This window comes from Parus major, chromosome 3, assembly GCF_001522545.3.
Source record: "Parus major isolate Abel chromosome 3, Parus_major1.1, whole genome shotgun sequence".
Lineage (NCBI taxonomy): Eukaryota > Metazoa > Chordata > Aves > Passeriformes > Paridae > Parus > Parus major.
This window is the reverse complement of record NC_031770.1, coordinates 83,017,093-83,040,265: the sequence shown is the minus strand read 5'-3', so window position 1 is coordinate 83,040,265 and position 23,173 is coordinate 83,017,093. Positions and strand designations below refer to the sequence as shown.

General features: G+C 39.9%; 1 protein-coding gene across 1 annotated transcript in view; it reads left to right on the top strand.

Moving 5' to 3' along the window:
* The first annotated feature begins 9,065 nt into the window (after window positions 1-9,065).
* The window catches only part of CD109 (CD109 molecule), a 69,896-nt gene continuing 55,788 nt past the window's right edge, over window positions 9,066-23,173 (top strand). The window contains exons 1-2 of the mRNA XM_015623267.3: window positions 9,066-9,264; window positions 9,597-9,757. Of these exons, the coding sequence (XP_015478753.1) occupies window positions 9,185-9,264; window positions 9,597-9,757 (241 nt within the window). The 5' untranslated portion in view covers window positions 9,066-9,184. The remainder of the gene's footprint in view (window positions 9,265-9,596; window positions 9,758-23,173) is intronic.

Here is a 23,173-nt window from a genome sequence, read left to right as displayed (position 1 = left end):
CATATTTTGTACCTGGGTGTGCACATTATTGTACTGCCATACCTTGCTGGGAGAGGACCCTCTGCTTCCTTACCACCAAGTCTCATTCTGTGTTTTGTGCTATGCATAAAAACTGTGTGTCCTGTTGTCGAAAGTTCTGTTTACTAGAGAAGGGGAAACAAGACAACAGTAATTCCTGCAGTCAATAAAGTAGCAATCTGGTTGTAGTTTACATAATGTCAATTAAAATGAAAATGTATAAGCACTACAACTAGGCATAAGTAAACTGCAGCTTGAAAATTTTAACAGCTGTTTCAGACATAATAAGAAATGTAATTGCCAACTCCTGAGCACTGTGTCATCCAACCATCAGCTTATGCATCTCAGTCCTTGGGGGTTTTAAAGACCTTTCCAGATCAAGCCCCAAAAAACCTTTTCTGACCTCATTCCTCATCCTGCTTTGAATAGCAGGCTGTATCAGACAACCTCCTGAGTCCTCTGCCCTGAATTTTCCCATGGTCTTGTGATTCTGTGACCCCTCTCAGGACTGAAAACATCATGTGCACTAGGTGTTTTAAATATAGTTCAACTGTTTTTTTTAATATCGAAAGTAACCAGCTACCAAGAAAGAGAAGAAAAGAGGAGAGAAGAGAAAAGAGGAAGAGAGAAGAAAAGAAAAAAGAAAAGAGAAAAAGAAAAAAGAAAAAAAAAAAGAAAAGAAAAGAAAATCCTCCCAGAACTTGCTGTTAGTGGTCAGCAAAATCACAGGGTAAGTCTTTAGCTTAAAAACATGGCCAGGAGAGCTCAGAAGGTTGTCCAATATAGGACACATTTCAGACGTATGACAGCAGTGTCCAAACATTTGGTTGTTACAGCAGGGTTTGGAAAGATGTAGCTCTTGGGTCCGCACCCTCTTCATTTAAATAAACATGGCTGCTGCTGTGGGTGGCTGGCAGTGGAACAAACAGTTGCTTTTTGGACAGTGTGAATGAATACCCTATAGTGGATTTCTCAAGGGCTAAGTTTATTTAGACTGTGGCGTATTTGGTGACTTGAAACATGAAACCTTTACTCAGTTCCTTCTTAATCGCTGGGATCGGACTTCTCACCCTCCCTTCTTTCTTGTAGGCAGTATGTGGTAAGAGTTAGTCCTCAGGGAGAGATAACTGGTGTTTACCTGTGTCAAAACTAAACACAGTTTTGTGCAAGTTTTATAAATATTTTAAGTGTATTATATAAATAATTCTCAAACACTATGTCTATGGAAGCCATTTTAGCTACAACAGGGCAACAGGGACTGATTCTGTAAGGGACAATTTGTGTACTATGAGGTTGACTCTTATGTGATTGCCAAGTAGATGTCATCTAAAATAGAATGGAGTTTCTAAGATATTTTATTTATATAATTAAGCTACATACCTCTAGCTGGTTTTTTTTTTTTTTTTTTTTTTTTTTGATAACACAGTGGAGTGGGTTGGAAAGGGAAAGATTTCTTGTTTTTCTTTTTTTTTAATTTTAGATTAAAAAAATAGAAAGACAAACTAAACTTAAATGTCACAGTTTTAGCTTTTGACCAATTTCCAAGCAGACAGTTTGGGTTTTATTTTTAGAATGAAAAAAATTGTCCTGCAAGAGATCACATCCTACAACTTTTCATTTTAACAGCTGCTTCTAATCCTGTCTTCTTTTCTTTTTTCAGTGTTGACCTTTTCTGGAAGTGACAAGATGGAGGAAACCAGGACTGAAATATTATAGTCCACACTGGAAATATTATAGTCCACACTACTGAGAAGTGCTTTTCTTTCCCTCTTGACAACTCTATTTAATTTACTTGGGAGCAGATCCCTTCTCTGTCTTTTTTAGGACAATTTCATCTCTAAAGGATTTTGGTCCCTTGACTCAAGAGCAAACTCACAGATTTTTGCCAAGCTGCCTGGAGGTCACCTAGCCTGATCTCTGTGTTAAGGAATACAGAATTGCAGCTAACCCTCTATTTAGCCTCATTGCTTGGTTTAGACTTTTGAAAAGGCATTCAGGTTTAATGGGAACACATAAAAAGAAGCAGAAACCACAGCTTTTTCTTAGTAGTGTGTTCAGGAAAGTAACTTCTGTTGACAGTATGTGCTTAATCTCTAACTTTCATTTGACTGACTTTAATTGTCTGACCATTATTGTTATACTTTGTACCATAGGTCAGTGCCTGGTATTTTCTTTCTATGAAAGAAACAAGTGTTATGAAGGCTCCTCTCAGTCTTCTCTAATTGATGAATTAAAATAGGCATCTCTTTAGTCTGTTGTTTTAGGGCATTGTCTTCACACCTTGATTTACTTTTGTATAAAAATGTGGGAAATGAGTTTTGTCCACACTATGAATTGCTCTCAAGTGAGTCTGCTTTTGAAAGGAAGCTGTCTCTGCCTACAGGGATACACAGGTCTATAAAACAGACTGCTGTACTAACATTCCCTTTTTTATGGGTACATGAATGAAATAAAAGCTATTACAGAAACACACATTCATTAAAAAATCTGCCAGTTTTTATGTCCTTAATTTAAAATGAAGTTACACTGTATGAATGCACGTACTCCAGAGTGCTGTGATATACTATGACATTATGGAAACACTGGGTTTAGAAGTTCCTTTTTAAAAACCTGTAATTGAAATTTACAGTTTAATTATAGGCTATAGTTTAAGATAATTAAATCTTCAGGGAACTATTACATTCTTTAAAATCAAAGAGTGTTAATTCACTCTAAATTATTTAATAAGAATATGGCTTTTTCTTGGCTGTTTTAGCTGTATTTGCAACAAAGAGGGGTTGCACTGACCTTTTGAAAACCCTCAGAGTAAAGGGAATAAGGACCATTACATTTACCAAGGTAAAATGATTAATGAAGCTTGGTAAATGGAATTTCATCACATACAGTTATAAAAAACTGCCCTATTAAAACAGGCTTTTGAGGACAACCTGTCATTATTTGTATATGTTTCTAACTTCTTTTGCTTTCACAGAAAGAGATATTTGCACATGTTTTCACATGCCCCAACTGTATATATTCTCTGATTGTAAAATATACATTTTACAATCAGAGAATAATTTTAAAATAAAATAATGGCGTTACATGAGATTGCTTCCTAAATATTCTGTATCTATGTATTGGATAGGATGCAGTACATCACTCAAAGTTAAGGGGCTCAATACAGCAAATAATGAAAAAAACCCTCCGTTCCTTATCATAGTTACAGAGGTTTGAGTGAGATGGAAGATACAATTTTGAGTCCTGAGCTCTCTAAAGGCAGTGATTTCAGTGCCACTGATGGCTGTAAAGCCAAGAGTCTGCTTTGAGACTGTCTACAGCAGAAATTTGAAACTACACATAAAATCCTATTACAACTACCGTGTTCACTCACACTTTGGAGGACCTTCCTCACACCAGCAACAAGAACATAGGGTCGTTTTGTAGTAATTCCTTACAATTCTGTGAGATTCATCAACTGCTGAGAGCTACTGTCCTGGGAAAACCAAGGGACAAGGTCCTCATTTTCTTTGCATTATGTTCCTTCTGCACTGTTTAGTTAGTTGAAAATGGCCAGGGAACATGGTAACTGAGGATTGTCTTTGCTGCTGAGGAATTCCTACATGTAGCACTTGTAGATTTGCTCCTTAGATTTTCACATTTCCCATAGTATAATTTTGTCATTCCTTCTTTAATTCCATTCTTTTTCAGAATCTCATTTTTAAAAAGTGAATCTCTCAAAACTTCATGAAATCTTAACCACAAGGTCCTTCTATAAGGACCTTTTCTAAAAGACAGTGCTTCATTTTGTTGGGGTTTTTCAAAGCCCATATATAACACTACATATAATGCAATGATATAGTATGTGCTGATTTGATCACATATGTTTTTATAGGTACATTTAAATAGTGTAGACATATTTTAAAATTAAAATATTATGAAAGATTCTAAGATTTTTCTATGCCTTTTTAACAAGGAAGCCTTTTCTCCTTTTTGGATATAGCTTGCCTATTCTTATGCCAGTTTTTGAACAAAATCTGGTACCTTCAAACAGTGCCTGATCCAAAGCTTGTAAAAATTCATGTCTTTATTTAGGTTCAATTCACTGACTACTCAGTGAGGACTCTTAAGATATACATGCATTTTACATGCTCTGGAAATAACAAGATATTTCAACTACTTGTCTTGATTTCCAGTTTAGAAATGTAATAGAAATCGGTGCTTTAAAAATGAGGCTTAATCTGATTTGTTTAGAAGGCCACTTTTAAATGTCTGTTCATTCAAATGTTGGTATTTCAATGAGTCATACAGATGTGTTCTGAAAAGTGCCAACTTCACTCCACTGTCCATCCAGTGAATGTAAATAACCGGTTACAGACAATAGCACAGTCCATGTTTGATCACGTGAATCCTACCCACTCTGGGTGTAGCAACAGTTCAAGTTCAAAGAGAATTTATAAATAACATTTTTCACCAAGGGAAATGTCTTCAGCTAATAGGAAAAAAAATCTGAATTGTAGTGCAGACCAGATTTTCATAAAGCTCCACCCTGATAGCTCAGGGCAAGTTTCAGTGCATGACACACCCATTGACAGTGTAGTGTAAAACATGACACATTCCATCATCAGAAACAGCATCAGAGGTGTTCTGGGAGAGTTTTATAGCCTCTGCTCCTGTCAGTACTTTCCAGCAAACACAAATTCTTCAGGCTGACATCCAAGCAGGGAATGTGCCCTCCTACTACCACAAATGATCTTCCACCCACTTATTTTTAGCATTCACTTTAATTCTTGTCCCCTCACTATGAGTGATAAAACAGACTATTGCTTCCCTCCTAGTTCTATGAACTGCTGAATCACAGTTTCTGCTGGGACCTCATCCAAAGCCTATTGAAATTGATTAAAAGATTTATCCATCCCCTAAATGAGCTCTGCTGCAGGCCTTGAGTTCAGTGATGCATAAGGCAACTGGCTAAGCTTTTGAAGAGAGAATATTATGCTGGAAGAGGCTGTAGTGGTCTTCTGACTCAAATTTCCACATAATGTTCCACATAATCTGAAATTCTTCAGATTTCCCTGAATTTTCCTCATTTCATGGAAACACATTGTTTGTACCACAGTCTGGAATGCCTGTTGAATCCAGTTGAGTATCAGACCATCCAAGTTCACTGTCTAATGCTAAAAGCAGACACAGGACATTGACCATTCTAGTACTCACGGCTGTAATTTTTGTGGAGATTTCCCCCAATATTTTAAGTACTGTAGTACTTAGGTTTTTACATTTACCACAACAGTAGTTTTTTACATGTGATATTAGAGAAAAGCAGACTTGCTGTGCATGCGTTTCCAGCCAATCTTTATGTAATTACTAGAGCTTACTATGTGCTGAAGTCCTTCTGCTCAAGGAAGAAGTTGCTTGCTGTACTCATTAAGAAATCATTCTGGATTTTTGTATTTACTTAAACACATTTTCATTTATAATATACTTAGACTGCAACTCAGAGGTGTGATTTCTGCTGTACATATATTTGGGCTAGACTTAAACCAAGTTGTATAGAAAGAGGTAACAATATAGTTGTTAGCACAGCCAGTGCTGTAGATAACTTTTTCAGCCTTTACTGGCTCTGTCAGACACCATGAAGGATTAGGAAAATAAGGTTTCTGGGTAGTGCTGAAGGTGGTAGAAGTGGAATTTTCATAATGATGACAGATGGGTGTACAGCTTGGGTCTGGTAATGCTTGTTTAACTCCAAAATGTGAACATTGAACAAAGAGGGAACTAGCTTATCTGACTGGCATGCTGAACACAAGAGCAACCTGTTTTACCTCACAAATTGTGTCTCTATCCACTTGACTGGCTTGGAGCAGTTGAAGATTATTAAATCCTTTCATGCTAGGTTATACTTCCTCAGATTTATTCCTAATAAATAAGGTCTGAAAAACAATAATTCCCTTGCATGGTGATCTTTGTGCACAAATTAGTCTTTCAGGTGTTTGTCAGAAACAGGCATTGAAAACATACTTAGGCCTGAGACACTGACAAATGGTTGTCTCTATAGCCTTGAATGTGTAGACTAACTAAAGTCTTTTGTTTAGTTAAAATACAGATGTCTTCGCAGTTAATTAGTACTAATGTGATCTGTTCCTTCTGCTTGTTGTGGATGGACAGGAATTTTTTAGCTGAGAATGTTGTGTACTCTATAACAAAAGCCAGTGGGTATGCAAAAGCTTTTTCTAACTAAGTGCTCCTAAGTTTAAATTTGACCAGTTTATCACCAGCTGAAGCACTGCTTGTTTTTGTTTGAGTTACTAGTCTGACCTAAATCAGACAGTGACACGTAACTGCATAACAAAACCCTAGTGTAGACAACTGTCAGTGGAAATGAGCAGATCAATGGTGTGCTGGGCAGTGTAACAGTCCTACAACTGGCAGGGTTGTGTGATCAGTTATGCTTCCCTGAAACCCAAATCAAGTCCAACACAACAAAGAGCTTAGCACTTGGTGAGCATGAATGGAACCGGTTTAGCTCAATTCTCTCTAACTGTGCTAATTTTCCAATTACTGATGACTCATTTTTATACTTTGTGCGCAGAGATATGTTCAGAGTAGGTTTGAGATTCATGGTATATTTCTAGGCAGTCACTGGCTATAGGGTTGAAAGTTTTCTCCATTTCATATCTGCCCGTGCTCCATAGTTTCTTACCTACATACTATACTGATACCCACTTCTGGGGCTGCAAACAGAGCTACTGAAATGAGCTGCAGTAGTTGTAAATCTCTCTCCAGAAAGCACTGTATAGCATAGGCTGCAGAACAGGGTTTGGAGGGCTGTGGATTGCAGAGCTGGGAGGTGCTGAATGGAGAATGGGAGACAGAGCCATCACACAGTGAAACTATTCCCTGTTCTGGTACAGTAGTTACTGTTCGGGCACCAGAGTAGGACCACATTTGATAAAACAATGTAGGATTTGAAGCAGTGTTTCAGGGAAACTAGATAGTATATTACAATGAAAATTAGCAGCTGCAGAGCACTTTGGAAAATCAAGACCTTGTTTAGATGATGGCAAGACACGACTCTTGAAATTATGTCAGAATGGGCTAATATGTGTTTAAGTTTTCTGCTAACTGGGAACTTACTGAATCCTTACATACTACACTTGATTTCTAAATGTTTAACCATGAAAATCTTCTACATGTTACCTACAGTGTAGGATATCCTGTTTGGAACTGAAATGATGAAAACATCTCTGGGTAGATAGATCCACATGTAAGAAATAGAGCTTGTATGTTGTTATAGAGCGGAATGTAACCATTTCTGTTTCTCCATTTCTTATTTATTCTAAATCTATTCAGGACAGAATCTACCCTAATATGACTATTTATTCTCTTACTTTCTGCTGTAGAATTTCTTTATTGGCATTTTTATAGAAGAGATCAAATACATATACCAAAGTATCTTAAACTAGCAAGCCCCTAGGCGAAAAAAGGGAAGATGGGAGTCTACAATACTGTTGCACAACTGGGCAAAATCTATGACATTTGTAAGCATTTTCACTAATGAACTTTTGGGCTACATTCACAGTAATGAATTAAACAGTACCAGAAAATGTTCTTGGGACTGGAAACTGATAGTCTCTACCTTCAAGTTGACCATGGTATGGTTTTGCTCTGGCTACGATGTACTCTTGAACAGTTTGCAGTGCCGTTTGGGGGTTAGCATGGACCATACCTGATAGGAAGTTGGGATGTAACCACCTTGTTTTGGAGACTAAGAGAGCTGATGAGTATTGATAGGTATGATGGAGTCCAAATTTGGCTCAGTGCCAGGGAATGGAGACATGTGTACTCTGTGTAGCTTTGCCATCTGAGGCTGGGGCTCTTGGGATGCAGCGCTACTTGTAAGCTCTTTTTCTCAATCTCCAAGAAAAGGAGTGGCAGTGACTGTTCATCTTCCCTGGCTGTTTCCCAAATATAACAGGGAGTTACTAAAACCAACAGCAAACATCTCCCAAACTTTGCCTTATTGTGCACCTTCTGCAGGTGAGGAGCTGCCAAGACAGACTTTGCAAACATCAGTTGGTTGCTGTACTATCACCCCTTCCCTAGTCTAGAGAGGTGGCACTGTCATTTCTGTCACCACAAAGACTGGTGCTTCAAAAAGAATCAGCAGAGGTACGAAAAACCAGAAAAGCAAATGTAAAAGATGTGAAAAGCCTGCATGACTGCCTGGCTTAAAGTTAGAGCACAGTGTTTATGCACATTACTGTTCATATCTGATTTTCATAAGAACATAGCATGATGCTTCTGTTTAGGACTATAACTGACTGCATTTGGCTGTGTACCACAATGCAGAAGATGCTACTCCAGCACTTCTGAAGGGGCACACATCAAGAATTTGGTATAATTTCTAAATCTATTAGACTTGTCTTGCAATGAAACAATTTGGACAAATCAAATATTAGATGTGTCCAGTCTACAAAGTTTAAATGAACATACTAATGGAACAGAATCTTACCCAAGCTGCTTCAAAAGTGTACTTTTTGAACTCTGAAAATAAGTTAAGATTTATAAGTAGGTATGACCTTTTTTTACAAATATTGGGCACAGAGGACAGTCCAGCCAGAAGTGCATTACCGATCGGTTCACATTTAAGTAGCTACAAGGCTCCTTGAATTTCTGCCAACATCCTTCTCCCTTCTCAGACCCAGAACCGGATTCACCTCTGAGCCCGAGCCCCAGGCCAGCGTTCCTCTGCGGGCTCTCCGGGTCTCTCCAAGTCGATAACCGGGCAGCTCTCCACAACACACCGCCGCTCTGCTCGGAGCTGCAGGTAGGAAACATTGCTCTCGATGCTGCTTTTGTATGCTGTTGGGTTCTGAGAATCCCACCCGTTTCCCAGCTACATCAGCCCCAGGATGTGGGAGCGATGGCCAAGGCAAGTGAGACACAGCCGTGGGTATCTCTGCGTACACAGATGTGTGTTGCCGCCGGGCCGCCCACCCCGGGCCGGCCCCGGGAACGCCCCGCGGGTGCTCTTGCGGCTGCCGCCGGCGGAGCGTGCCTGGCGCTGGGGCAGCGGCGGCCTCTCCCTTCCCTTCCCCGCCCGCCAAGGCGTCTCCCGCCCGGCCACAGCCCCGGGCCCGGCCCTGCGCACAGCGGCGGACTCACCGGGCAGCGCGCACGGAGAGCTATGGCGCGGTCCCGCGGCGATGTCTACTTCTTCCTCCTCCTCCTCCTCCTCATCCTCCTCTGCAGCTCCGCGGCGGCCGGGTACGTGGGGCTGGGGCGGGCGGGGGCGCGGGGCACCTCTCATTTCTTCCCTCCCGCCCGGCACGGGGCTGCGCGGGTAGCGCAGCGCTTCCCGGAGCTGCCGGGCGCCCGCCTGGCAGCCGGTGCCGGGAGCGGGCAGAGCAGCGCTGCCCGCGCACCGTCCTGCGCACCCGCAGCGGCCGGGGCTGAGCATCACCTCCAGCCTCCGCGGCGCAGGGCAGCAGAAGAGCTTGGCGACATGTGTCGTACGTCTTTATGTGGACGCGGTTACTTTTTTTGAGAGTGTGTTTCACTCCCTGTCCTTTCTCCCTCTTCCCGTTTGGACTTTCCAGACCTACGTTCCTTGTGGCAGCTCCCTGGAACATCAGGCCTGGAGCAAACTTGACGGTTGGGGTAGCTCTGCTGCCGGACAGCCCAGCACAGGTCACCGTAAAGGGAGAAGTGATCAGAGATAACGAGACCATCTTGAGCCGGGAAATGGTCTTTGAGAAAGGTAAGAAAAGGCATGGACTTGGCTTGGAAGTATTTCAGTTTGCCATCTCACAGGAATATTTTGTTCCTCCCAAAATATCACAGCTTCTAAATGGTACTAAAATAGGACATTTATTTTACCAAGTAGGGGTCGCTGTGGGAAAATAGCCTGTACACCGCTGGCTCTGTTTGGAGTTGGACGACTGAGCTGGGTATGAGTGATTGCATGGGTGAACTCTGTAAATAATCAAATCTGTAAACTCTGAAAATAATCAAATAGTAGCAAAGTGATGGATGTGGGATTTCTGAGGAACCAGGAAGTACTCTGGTCCATGTACTGTGGACACTGTGGAAGCAGAAGCACAGAAACTCTGTGCATCTGAAGAAACAAGAATTTTTAAGGACCAGGAAGTGAATTGTGGAGAGGCTGGTGGTTGAAGATAAATAAATATGAGAAGAGACTAATTCAATCTATGTCATCAGGCATGGGTAGTGGATGTGGTGGGAATTCTGAAAAGCTGAGATATCCTGGCCAATGTTCCTTTTCAGCAAGGTAACCTGGCAACAGAAGCATAGAGGTATCCTACCTGAGATTTGTCCTGATGAGAAAAAAAATATTTTGTATGGATAGTCCAGCTTTCACACTGTTCTTACAATAAGGCAATATAAATGACATCTAGACTCTAGCTTTTTATTTGTTAAAAGTAGAGAGTCTGAGGTTCTGAAAAATGTACTCCTCTATGATGCTTTTTCTCTACTGCTTGTGTAATTCTTCTGTCAATGTCTTACAGTTAATGTAGATGCCTTAATTGGAAGCACCTTCATTTCAAAGCCTTCACAGCCTGTAGTGAAGATTGAGGCTTTGAGTGAGATGGAGTGCATTTGATCAAATCAAAAAATTTTGATATAGAAACAAAATAAACCTTAACTGGCCAGCTTTTGTTGTTTTCTTTTGAAAGCCAAAATTTTAAAAAGAAAATAAACTGTCTTCTCCTTTTCTTTCTCTAACTATACTGGCTTTTATTTCCTGCTTCTGTTCTGCTTTACCATAGAGTTCAGTGAGCCTTGCATGAGTTTCAACCTGTCTGTTTTTGTCCTTCTCGACATTAAAAGCCAGACAAGAAACTGGTCATTCCAGGCTTGTGAAAATATGTGTCTGTCTCTATCTTCTGAGCACACAGAGTAATGCTTGACACCAGAAGCTGCTGAAGTCAGAGTGAACAGCGGGATATCAAGAACAGGTGGCACTGTATTCAGGCTGGATGCAGTGAGAAGAAAGGACAAATGCTGTAGTGAATTACTAACTTCTAATATTTTCCAGTCTTTTAAATACATCTTTAAATTTTCTATGCTTTTTTACTTGATAAGTGAAACAGAAAACTGAAAAAGGTTGCTGAGCATACCGTGTATTTCCTCTTACAAAATTCTTAAAATTTAGTATGTGGCCATCAATTTTCTTCTAGTCAGGTTATATAATCTGTTAGTCATCTGTTTTCTGTGAACAAATATGTAAGCAGAACTGTTAAGGGCCCAGCAGTAAGGGAAATGACCTGTAAGAGAGGATATAGTCCTGAAGACGTGTATCCAAAGGTGTTACAGGTGTGGATCAGTTCTGACTCAGAAGCAAATGCAGCTTGTCAGAATTAGAACATAAATATTTAAAATTTTCATTGAAGAACACAATGATCTTAAGATAAAATATGAAGTGGTATTCTTATAGTTGAGCTTAAACTGACTAAAGGAGGACCAGAGATTTTATCAAACCAGCTGTTGCAGTTGAAGGAAGAACCCCAAGCATATCTCCAGGCACACAAAATCTTCTTTAAATTACATAATTGCTGCATATATTAGTGCCCAGAAAATGTTGGTTTATCTGTCACTGAATACCTACCTTGGTTAGACTGTGCATTTAGTGGCACTGTTGCCTGAGCTGGCTCAATTATGCTCTGTAGTTTTCCTTGCATGATGACAGCAAAAGCATGGGATTAACTGCTCTAAGAAACTGATCTGACTGAAAAATACGGTTTTTATTTTGTTTGAATAGTTTTTTCAGGCAGACAGGTCCCTTGGTTCAGTGTGAAAACATTTGTGGTGATGGAACTGAGTTGGAAATTGGATGCTGGAGACATAGCACAGGCTGAGGACACAGTTTTTATTAGGGATGTTTAATCTGACAGGCCAAGTTCATTCAAGTGTCTAAGTGTAAAAGGTATTGCGTACCTGTCTGTCAAATACTTCCGCAATTGCCTTAAATTAACAATTATGCCTGGTTCCCTAGCAGCAGCTTAATATGATACATATAGTGGTCAAAGCTCCATGAGAGGACCTTACTGTATTAGAGGCATGTTTTTTTAAAATTTCTATAATATATTTCTTGCTTTGTTAAGAAATACAGTGTTTTCCCACTGATGATTGTTAAAACATTTACTATTTAATATTACTGGAAGTGGAATTTTGATACCTGAGTGATTCTTGGGCAATTGTCTGTTAGAGAAACACTTAAGCAGTGGAGGCTGGTTCCCATCATTATTGTACTTTTTATATAACTAAGGGAAAATAAATATTAATAAGTGACTAGAGAGTATTTGGAGTGAAGGAGAAAGTGTGCGTGCATATGCATTTAAAGATATTTTAAGCTTGGCACAATATTCCAGAGTCTAAATGTACTGTATAGAAAAAGAGATGGTTTAGGACTAATATTGGGTGCAGAAGTTAAGATAATTACATTTAATATGGTGAAAAAACCCACAACAACTAAATGTTTGCAAGGGGGAGGTTGCTTCTACAGGTAAATTTTGTGTGAGGAAGCACAGCCCAAAAAAATAAAATGCGTCACCAGGAAAGAATAAGTTTCCATTGCCTAGAGCAGACACCAGGAACACACAAAGCACTAACTAAAGCTGTTTTTGTGTACTGTACCAAGCCTTGACACACTTTCTGTGGAGATGCAGTATCAGAAAGATCCTCACCCTGATTGAAAATGACTGCAGAAGGTAACAATGGCTTGTGTGCAATTGGAGCTGTTGGGTTTTCTGTGTCAACGATAGCAAAAGAGAAATTATGGGAATAACAGACAGACAAGTTAAATTCCCTGCATGAATAACTTGATCTTTAGTGATTGCAGTGAAGGGTGACTCTTGCCATGCTTATTTATCCCATCATTGATAATAAAGATGTAATATGAATTGGCAGGGGATGTTTTTTTACAGGGTTTGCTACCCAGACATTGCTGTGTGTGTTAGTGTGTGAGAAACCTTATACCTTAATTAGAGAGGTTCTGAAAAGTATTTTCTGTGTTGGTGCTAAAATGATCTGGAAAGAATAAGTAGCATATAAGTTGGAAAAAAAAAGTTGTTTTTTCAGAAAAGCCTCTATTTGTAATGAGATGTCATCATTTGCCCAACAGCATGAATGTTTTTAATTCTAAAGAATAAGATTCATTAGTTAAAGCTTTTTCTATATAAGGTGCAATGTAATGTATTTGAGGCATGGTGAGTGAGAATTATGTGAACTTACTGAAGAATTGGTTTATTTTAACATGCATAGTTTGTAAATTACTTGAACATGTTAATTTATGCTGCTTTCTGTATTTACAGAGGGGGGTACACTTGTTAACAGTGGTTACTGTGCTAGAGCGTGGTAAATACTCAGCTAGGATTTATGAAGCATGATAGTTCGTGAGAATGTTTGTCAAGCTCAGACATGTAGTGATCCTCCACAGAGACAATGGGAAATCTTCTTTTACCAGAAAGCACGTTTTACATACTTAATAATATGATTCTGACCACATCAGTATGAGAAATAGTGAGAAACACTAGGAATAGTATGATGTAAAGAAACACCTAAATGGAAATGAATGGCCTAAAATCATCAGTGTCTGTTAATAACCTTGAGTTGTGTTTGTAGCTTATGTCAGGATAAAACGACTGAGTTATTGGTGTCTGTGCTGTCTGTGTTGAAAATCTGTGGGCTGGAAGGTTTTGCTGGCAGTTTAGTGGAACACCTTCTTTCTGCCTAGTTTTTTGTCAATGCCTAAAAAGCCAAACAGTGAGAGAGCAGGAGTTGCAGCAGTGATTTTGCATCCATAACCTCCATATCCAAAAGTATGTATAGCTGTGTCTTATGAAAAATAAGTTGTTAAATAGTCAGCACATGCACATAACCTATGCAAAATCAGAATGAAGGAAATGTTTTGGGGAAGGAGGTATTGGAGCTGGACCCAGAGACAACTGAAATAGTAGAGAAGAACGCACTTACTCATGGGCTTTCATATTGCTGGAGTACATAAAAGAAGAAATCAAACCCAAAAACAAAAGAAAAGAACAAAACCCAACAGGTTTCTGTGCCTGTTGTTGAATCCATCCTGCTAACAGACCCATTAAGTTGTTTGCAGAAAAATGGGAGTAGCGATCCTATCCAGTACTTGAGCCTTATTTTATTGTTTGGATGCTGTTTGAGATTTGAGGAAAGAATCCTTCTGTGACTTTAGGCTTAATGTGTTGGTACATGAGTTTTTTCTGGTCACCATGTTCTTCGTTGACATCCAGCTGAGGAGGGTGTGGCAGATTGAGCACTACAGGCTGTTTCACAGTGCCTTCAGAAGGGTGGGATAAAACAGAAATGCAGACAGTGGGGCGACTCATATGGACGAGGGAATATTACATATCCAAGTGTGCAGTTCCCTGTTGCAACTGTGAACTGGAGGAGCTTTGCAGCTTTTAGGAAAAGGAGGAGAGAGAAGAACAAGCTAAAGGTTATGAATTAGGGAAACAAGAAGTGATGACAATAAACAGGAATTGGTAGGTAACATGCTATCAGAAACAAGAAGGGAAGAAAAGGGTGAGAATTCCTGAAGGATTCGTAATCAAAGTATAAGTACACATTAGTGGAGCAGAAAGGTAAGAAATAAAGTAGCTAAACACAATCTAAACTGGCCAAAAAAATAACAGAAAGAAGGAAAACCATAAGTAGAAACTGTAAATGAGGTCATGTTACTAAGGAACTTAAAGAAGTAGCATGGCTAACAGACAAAATTGGTAAGGCCAAGCCATGAGTAGGAAAGAATGTGAAGGATAGTAAGACAGAATTTTTAAATTCCATATTGGTAGCAAGAAAGCTAGCAAAGGATGTGGCTTGTTACTCTCATGATTAATGATGCTGAGAGGCAGTAAGTGTTTAGTCTTCACTATGAAGATCAACTAACTGTCATGGAAAAGGCTTAAGAATTAGGATAACAAAAGGGGAAGAACAGTTTAGAGTACTTTAGTCTTAGGTGTTTCAGCTTGGTAAAATTGCCTCTTGAATATTTAGGCAATTGACTGAAATAATTTAAAATCTGATGGTGAGGTTTTGAGAGCATGAGTGAACAGAGAGGTTCTGGAAGATTGAAAACCTACAGAAAAAATGTGTTGCACTATGCGTTTGCAAGGGTTGTAGGTGGAGAAGAAGCAGGATTTTGTTATATTTTGATTTTACTAAGGCTTTTGATAGTCTGGCATGGCACTTAGATAAGCCAGCTGGGGAAGCAGAGACAGCATGAAATTTGTATTTAATGTTTGTGGCTGGGTGAAAAATAGTGTTAATCAAATAAGTCAAAAGTGGTTCACTCTCAAATTGGATATGAGTTGCCCTGAAACTGTATTGTTCAGTATGATTGACATGAATGAAAAAGGGTGAATGTTTTATTAGATTAGTGAAGTGGTAAGGACACTGGGAGAAAGGATTAGATTTTTAACACATTTTGGCAATACCAGAAATGGTTAGGGGAAAAACTGGAGTGTGATTTGATAGAATTAGTACATAGTTCTGCTTTTGTTGACAAATAAAAGAACATTCCTTTATTGGATGGGAAACAAGGTGATGCAGTCTTGCAGAAAAAGGGGCATGTGTATAGGGGCGTGATGGTTTAAAGGTAACAGAAGGTGAAGACTTGTAAGTAATACTGTGGTGCTCAAAAAAAGAAGGTAAACATTGTACTCAGAGATATACACAGAAGTATTTTCTGTATGCTATGAGAAAGTGTTCTAGTAATCTTCACAGCCTAATTAGGCATCCTGGGGAATGCTGTGCTTGATTTTTGGCACTTATCATGGAGCCCATGAACCAACTGGAGAAATGCCAGGGAGAGCAGAGGGAAAGATCTCTGAGGTGAGGGAACTTTCTCTCAGGAGACAAGTTCAGACCTGACAGAAGATGATGGGCCTTCACATGAGATGAAAATAAATTCCATGAGACTCCATGTCCCAGTTGTTGTGGATGGAAAACATGATTGCACAAATTCACAAGACAGAAGACCTTGAAGGATTGGCCCAGTATAAAGACAGATTGCATAGGCTGGGAAGAGCACCCAAGGAAGGGTCACTGTGTACCTGTTCACTTCTTACGCTTTTCAGATGTCTGTCCTTGATGGTTGCTGGAGATGATGCCTTAGGCCAAGCAGGCTTTGGTTTGCCCTGGGAGTCTCTTAAACATTCTGGAAAGTATCTGAAGAGAGTTGGGAGGAACTGGGGTGAAGTATCAGGAGAATTCTGCTATACACCTGCTATATACTGTTAGGTATAAAAAGTAGCTTTAAAGAGAAAAGGCTGGGAGCTAACAACATATGGGTCTACTGTGATGTCCTTAGTGGTGTCTAGTTAGAAGGAGATCCAAACTGAAGTACTGAGTTACAGAAATACCTGTGGAGGCAGCAAGCAGTTGGGAAATGAATGAGTTTCTGGTCATACAGGGGTGACTTCTGTTTACATGAGACCCTTATGATTATCAACATTGGCAGTGTTGCTGGTTTCCGTGCTGTGCTCTCCATGACTACCTGTTTGTGAAGCCAGAGCTGAGATCCTGTCAGCAGAGACTGAATAGCAAGTGTCAAGGGATGATGCTGGTTCACCTAGATTCATTGCAGTCCAAATAAGTATGTGCATAGAAAACATGGTTATAATGACAGACCACTTCTTCAGCTTCCTGGAGGTATAGCTGTAAGGTTCAGGTGCTTACGTTGTGTGGCTAGGGATTTGTATTGTCTTTATTTACAGATGAAATAAGTCTCTGGTAGTATTTTTATATATTCAACTAATTTTATTGCCTCAGAAAAGTTACGCGACTTTGTCATCACCAACTTTGAATGTGTTCCAGAAAATGGAAGAAAATCAATATGAGAACAAACCTTCTTTCACTCCCTCTAAGCAGAAATTTCAGTAGATTGTGAATGTGTTATTTGCAGTGAATGAGTTTGAGAGGTGACTTGACTTTGAAATTTTGCTCCAGTTACAGCAATTGATGTGATGAGGCTGGTGTTAATACTGCCAAATGCCTGGCATGTACAGGCTAAGCTATATTTTGTTCTAATGTGATTTTCCTGTGTTTTAAACTGGAATAAAAACTGCAGCTGCTTTAAATTGCCTTGATAGTGTCTTTGTCTGTGTTTATTTCATGGACATCAGAATGCATAGTAATGATAATATAGTGCCTTGAAAACAGGATGTGAAGAAGCGTGAGTTTGTGTGTTTGTGTACAGTCACCAAGGGGATGAAGTGTATTTCACATTTAGTTGTGTAAAAGGCTTAAGTCTGAGATTATTCTGAGTCGTCTGTATAGTTTCACCAACCGGATCTGATGTCAAAAAAGTTTCCTGTGTAGTTTTCAAAAATTGCCCTCCTAGCAGCTGTAAATTTGTAACTCATGGCAGTATAGTTGTTATGACATGGTAGGCAGTGGTAATGTCATACGCCTGACAAGAAGTCTGTGAATGGCTCTTAAGTTTGTCTGGGGAAAAAGTTGAAAAGAGGTTGTACTTGAGTTTAAGCAATGATAGTGCCTGGATAGCTCTCAGAAGGCCTCTGTTTAAAAAGATTATTTAGTTTTGGAAATATGAAGCTGTTCTGTTTTCCTACCCAGTGTGCAGTATCTTAGATAAACCAGAGAGTGTTAGAATTCTAAGTATTGTGTTCTTGCAACTGGCCAGTCTCTGACTACTCAGCTGAAAGTGGTAATAATAGTGTAATCCATGGAGTGAGTTGGTTGACTTTAGAAGATTGAGAGAATAATTAAATGTCTGAATTATGCTTTAAGTCTAAAAAGGGCCAGTCAGCAGGAAACATGCTACTTGCTTAGGGAAGGGATCATGGATGTGGCAGGGCTAGGGAAGAGGTGCCCAGCCATCAGCAATATCTGTTGGTCTGAGAGAGTGGGAGATGGTGGTTTTCCTCTAGGGTAGATCTGACAATGCTGACGAGGGAAGAATGGCTGAATCAGTAGATGGGACAAGCCAGGGGGTACCATGAGTCCTTTGCCATGTAAGGTAGAAAGACATAGAGAATGCTGTGGTCAGGGGGCAGAGAAGAGGAAGGTCAGTGCCTCTTCTGTTCATACCTTCTGGTAAATCTGCATCTGTTCTGTCTTGGCCAGGAGTGTTTCTGGGTGTGCTATGGTTGGGTTTCTCCCACTCTTCTGGTCATGGAATTAGGGAAATCCTTTGCATTTAAGTGGAGAAGTTTTTTTTTCCTAGTTGTCAGGAAAATATTCCTACACTTCCCATTGCAGACTGAAGCTAGAACTTGCTAGCAATTGCAGAATTTGGTAAAACAGAGCTTTAATCACAAAAGTGTCTGTGCATTCCGCCTTTCTTCTGTCCTCCAGGGCTGTGGTGCCCTGTCTCTTGACCAGACCCTTAGGTGATAAACTTTGGTCCAGTTTAGATTATTCCTCCTACATCTTTCTTCATAGGCAGCACTCTACCTTGCCTCTCTCTCCCCCTTTATAATTTCTGAGTGCTTTTATCCTCCAGGTTTGCAAAAACAACTGAAAAGGATAAGGGGTAGCAGAATAGGGAGGTTAGGAAGCAGCTGTGAGGGACGTGTTTGTAGTGCTGGCAGGCAGGGTTTAGGAGGCTTTTTGGAGCAAGTTATACCCCTTTGCTACAAGCCTGTTGGCCTCATTTGGCTTTGGATGTCAGCCCGAATGCTGACGTCTCCTGGCAATCCCTGTTGTGTGTTTCAGTGCTGCATTGCCCCTCCTTCTGTCATCCTGGCTAAACTAAGCCATAACAGCCGTGGCTTAAGCTCTGTATCTTGGGCTAGTTGTGTAAATAATCAGTGCTAATTTGGGTGATAGCTTTAGCATGATAGATGAGGAGTATAACATATTTAAAGCAACCTATCAACAGATTTGCAGGTCTTTGAAGAATAACTGTTTTTCACTGCCTGGACAGCTTAGGCCTTGGTATTACTATTTTATTTTCTTTTCTTTTATTTTATTTGATTTTATTTTATTTTATTTTATTTTATTTTGTATTTATTTTATTTTATTTTTTATTTTTTTATTTTATTTTATTTTTTACACAGAAATAGTATATATTTTGGACAGGAATAAAAATCTGTTAAGGACACTGAAGAACACTAATTTTTATTTATATGATGTGAGTTTTTGAAATTGATTCAGCAGTAGAAAATAACTCCATTTGCCACTGCAAAGAAAATGTTTTTCTGTAAACATTTCGTAAGCGTGGATATATGAACACAGCTGCCGGAGCAAAGATGTAGCATAATTTCAGTAAATCCTCTGAAGGGATTCCAGTTCTATTTTTTCTGTTCTCACACATTACTAAGAGGGATTGAGGACACAGGTAGAAAAGTTTAAGTGAGAAAATCTATAGCAATACCTGCCACATGAACTAGAATATACAGTCAGTGCTAATTTTAGGTAAATGAGAGATTGAAGTACTGCTTTACTGATATATATTGGTACGAGCTCTAGTTCACTGTGCCAAGCCATACAGTAATTTTTCTAGAACCTCTGTCCTTTTTTGGGGGTGGAAGCTAAAACATTTATGACTAGTCCTAGTGGTGTAATCTCAAGAAGGGGTAGCATAAGTTTCTGGGTCTGGGTCAGGCCCGTGTAATGGGAAGAATTTAACATGCCATTGTTTGTGCAGTTCTCCCTAAGTCTAAAAAAAATGCACGTGTTTAAGTAGAATTTTTTATATTTGCTTTATTGATAACAATACTGTTAGATTAACAAAAAAAGGCAGAGTAGAAAAATAATATACTGCTGACATGTCACTCCTACACTGTCTTTGATTCCTCTTCTGCTGGACAATCCTAAATGCCAAGGATTCTGAGGAAAAAGGGACAGGACAGTGTGGCATTTGTTTCCACTGCATTTCCCTGTATTTTCTCAGTGCAGTAGTTATTTAATGAATACAGTACAAGCCTCAGGAATTCTATGAAAGAAATTCTATGAAAGAAAGTTTTGCAAATGACAAGGAGAGAGATTTCTTTCTTGAAGGCTCATGTGACTTCTGTTGGGATTTTTGGTAGTTTGTTTTTTAACTTTCTTCAAGATTAGTCTGGAACAGTCCACTGAATTTTTCATGTCTCCCCCTAAAGCAAAGTCATGATTCCCGGCTGGAAGTATTCCCTAGCTAATCTCTTGTGGTAGCAGGGACCTGTGTTCTTGCCTGGTTGGTCCCTTCTATGTCCCACTCCAGTTGTGCTGGTGTCTTCTGCTGCAGAGAGCAGATGGAATGAGTCAGGAGGAAGTTTTTTGTGGTTTGCAGTCCTTGATGTAGGTGGCTTAGCCCCTTCTGGGCTCCTTTCTAAACCTATTTCTTCTGCCCAGAGTTAGTTACCTGTATTTCATAACTGAAGGTATTCTTTGCAAGGATGTGTTGAAGAAGACTGTTATTTTTGGGGACAATAGGTACCAGACTTGATTGATCTCATGTGGAAGTGTTAACACACTGCATGTGGGTAAAAGTCAGCTGCATGATAGGAGGGCTTGCAGCAGAGCAGTGATGTGTGCTAGCTGTTGGACCGTGGTTAATTCCTTACAAACCTGAAATTGCTGTATGATTAAATATAACTTTAATTCATCAACTGAACAGAAAAATTGGTGAATTTCCGCTATTCAGCATTGGCATAAAGGAAACGTTTTTGCCTATAGCTCTTGCTTGAGCATGTCCAAAGTCATCCCTAGGCATAGTTGAGCAGAGCTCCAGGGAACTGACTGCAGCTTGATAGTCTCTGAGAAGATGGGAAAATCTTGAATGACAGGGGAATCTACTGCAGTGCTAAAGACTTTCAGATCTTCCCAGGCTGCTTGATTCCTAGCAAAATAATTACATAGTGGCATAAGTTGGAAGATTACCTCATGCCCTGGAGCCTCCTTTATGATTCTCACTGGCTGGAAATTAGACATCACTCTGGGCTTTATCACAGCAGCCAGGGATAGTACTGTTTCAGAAGGTAAGTCCTTTCTGAGTTGCACAAATGCAACTGTGATATAAATCTCCCTCCTCCCCAAGTCTTTCCCCATTTGCATCACATTTTTACCTAGCTCACACCTGATGTTAGATTTCCCAGGCTTGGGAACAGTAAAGAAACCCTGCCATAAGATTTCTGTTTTTTTGCATGCCACTTGTTCTCAAAATGTCTTCTTTTTGAAGTTTCCTTTGGCTAGAATTATGTCTCTTAGTGTAATTGTTTGAGCATGAGGTTGTCTGGGTAGATGTTGGGAATAAACATATCAGTGCATGTAGAGGTGTTTACATTGCCTATGGATCAGGGACTCTGCAGGACTTCGCAATGCCTCTTCTGTAATGCCAAGCATCCTTGGCCAAGTGAGGGGACTCCCTGCCACTGTGAATTGGGGCAGTTTGTCCTCTCCACTGGCTACTGAGAAAAGTATTTTGCAAGACACGCCTGTTTGGAAAACCTCCAAGGCCAGTGGGGTTGCTCAGAGTTAATGACTGCATGAGATGATTCTCAAGTGGAGAGAGGGATGATATGAAAAAAAATGTAGGTTTAACAGCAACATAAACGCATTGTGGAAAGAACTGTGTTCCTTGGACCCAATATTGCCCATGCCTGTTAAAGTTTTGAATACCAAAATGAAGTACTGGAGTGTGCTACCCACAGACTTCGTTTGTGGGATGTGGGTCATTTGATTTAACCCAGTTTATAATTTGAATAGATGGTACATACTGGATAGCATTTTTCCTTTAGTGCTCTGGCAGCACTCAGGACAACCTGTATTCAGTTCATTGAGATTCCTTCTGTTTGCCATAGTCAAAGGAAAGAATTCTTTGACTTCTAAAATTAACATTTATTGAAGTTGAGAGGTCGAGTGATTGCTTCATCTAGGAATGCCTTTAGGTCCAGGATCAAGAAGGACATTAATAAATAAATAGATTTTTTTTCTTTATTCTGTGAAACAGTTGAGTAAAAGATAGGTATAAAGCCGTGGCTTTTTAGGAGATACAAAAAGGTCTAAGTGGGTAGAATCAGCAGGAGCAAATACATGTCAACAGTGTGCCTTGGCAGCCAAAAGGGGGAACCACATACTTGAGGGGTGCATCAAGCACAGCATCACCAGCCAGTCAAGAGAGGTGATTATTCCACTGCATTCAGCTTTGGTGCTGCCTCACCGTGAGGACTCTGTGCACTTCTGGGCCCCACAGTTGTAGAAGGTCCTTCAGTGCCTCTGGAGGAGGGCAACAAAACTGGTGACAGGGCTCACAGGCATATCTTATGAGGAGCAGCTAAAAGCTTTTGGTTTCTCTAGTCTGGCTGAGGGCAGTCCCATTCCTATCTACAGCTTTCTGAGGAGGGAAAGTGGAGACAGAGGTGTGGTCTCTTCTGCCTGGTATCCGGTGGTAGGAGGCGTGGAAATGCTTGAGAGCTGCAGAAGGGGAACTTCAGACTGGACATTAGGAAGCATTTCTTTATTGAGATGGTTGTCCACCATTGGAACAGGTTTCCTAGAGCTGTGATTGATGTCTGAAACCTGCCAGTGGTTAAGAGGATTTTGGACAATGCCATTAATAACATGCTTTAACTTTTGGTGAGCCCTGAAGTGATCAGGTCCCTTCCAACTGGAATGTTCTGTTCTATTCCATTCTATTCTATAATTCATGATGTAATTAAGATAAGAGCTGTGACGCTAATGGTCTCATGATGTAATGATTTCCAGGAGTTTAACAGGACATTTATTTGGATTCTAAAAATATTTGAGGCCTCATAATAAGTTACATTAACCCAGATATATTGGTATGTTAGTTGCTTTTTCCCATGGTGACATAATTCTGTGAGGTTAATTCTGGGTGCTCCTTTGCTTAAGAGTGATAAATCCTGTACAGGGTGCAAAAATTTTAGTTTTTATCCGGGCTGCAGGATCAATGGAAAATAATGACTTGGGTGGCATAAGGGGTTGAATGTATCATAAACATGTTTCAGTCTCTGTGAATGTAACAAAAAATGTTCAAGCAGAGAACATGGATAACAGTCCCCACCAAAAAGAGAAGTAATGTTGCTGTAGGTTTGCATTCATACTTTTGCAGCACTTCAAAAGGTATCTCACATCTTCCATCAACCGTGTAAGGGGGAGGAGCACTGCTCTAAGATAATGTTGATGTTTATGGTAGTTAATCTCACAGATATCTGAC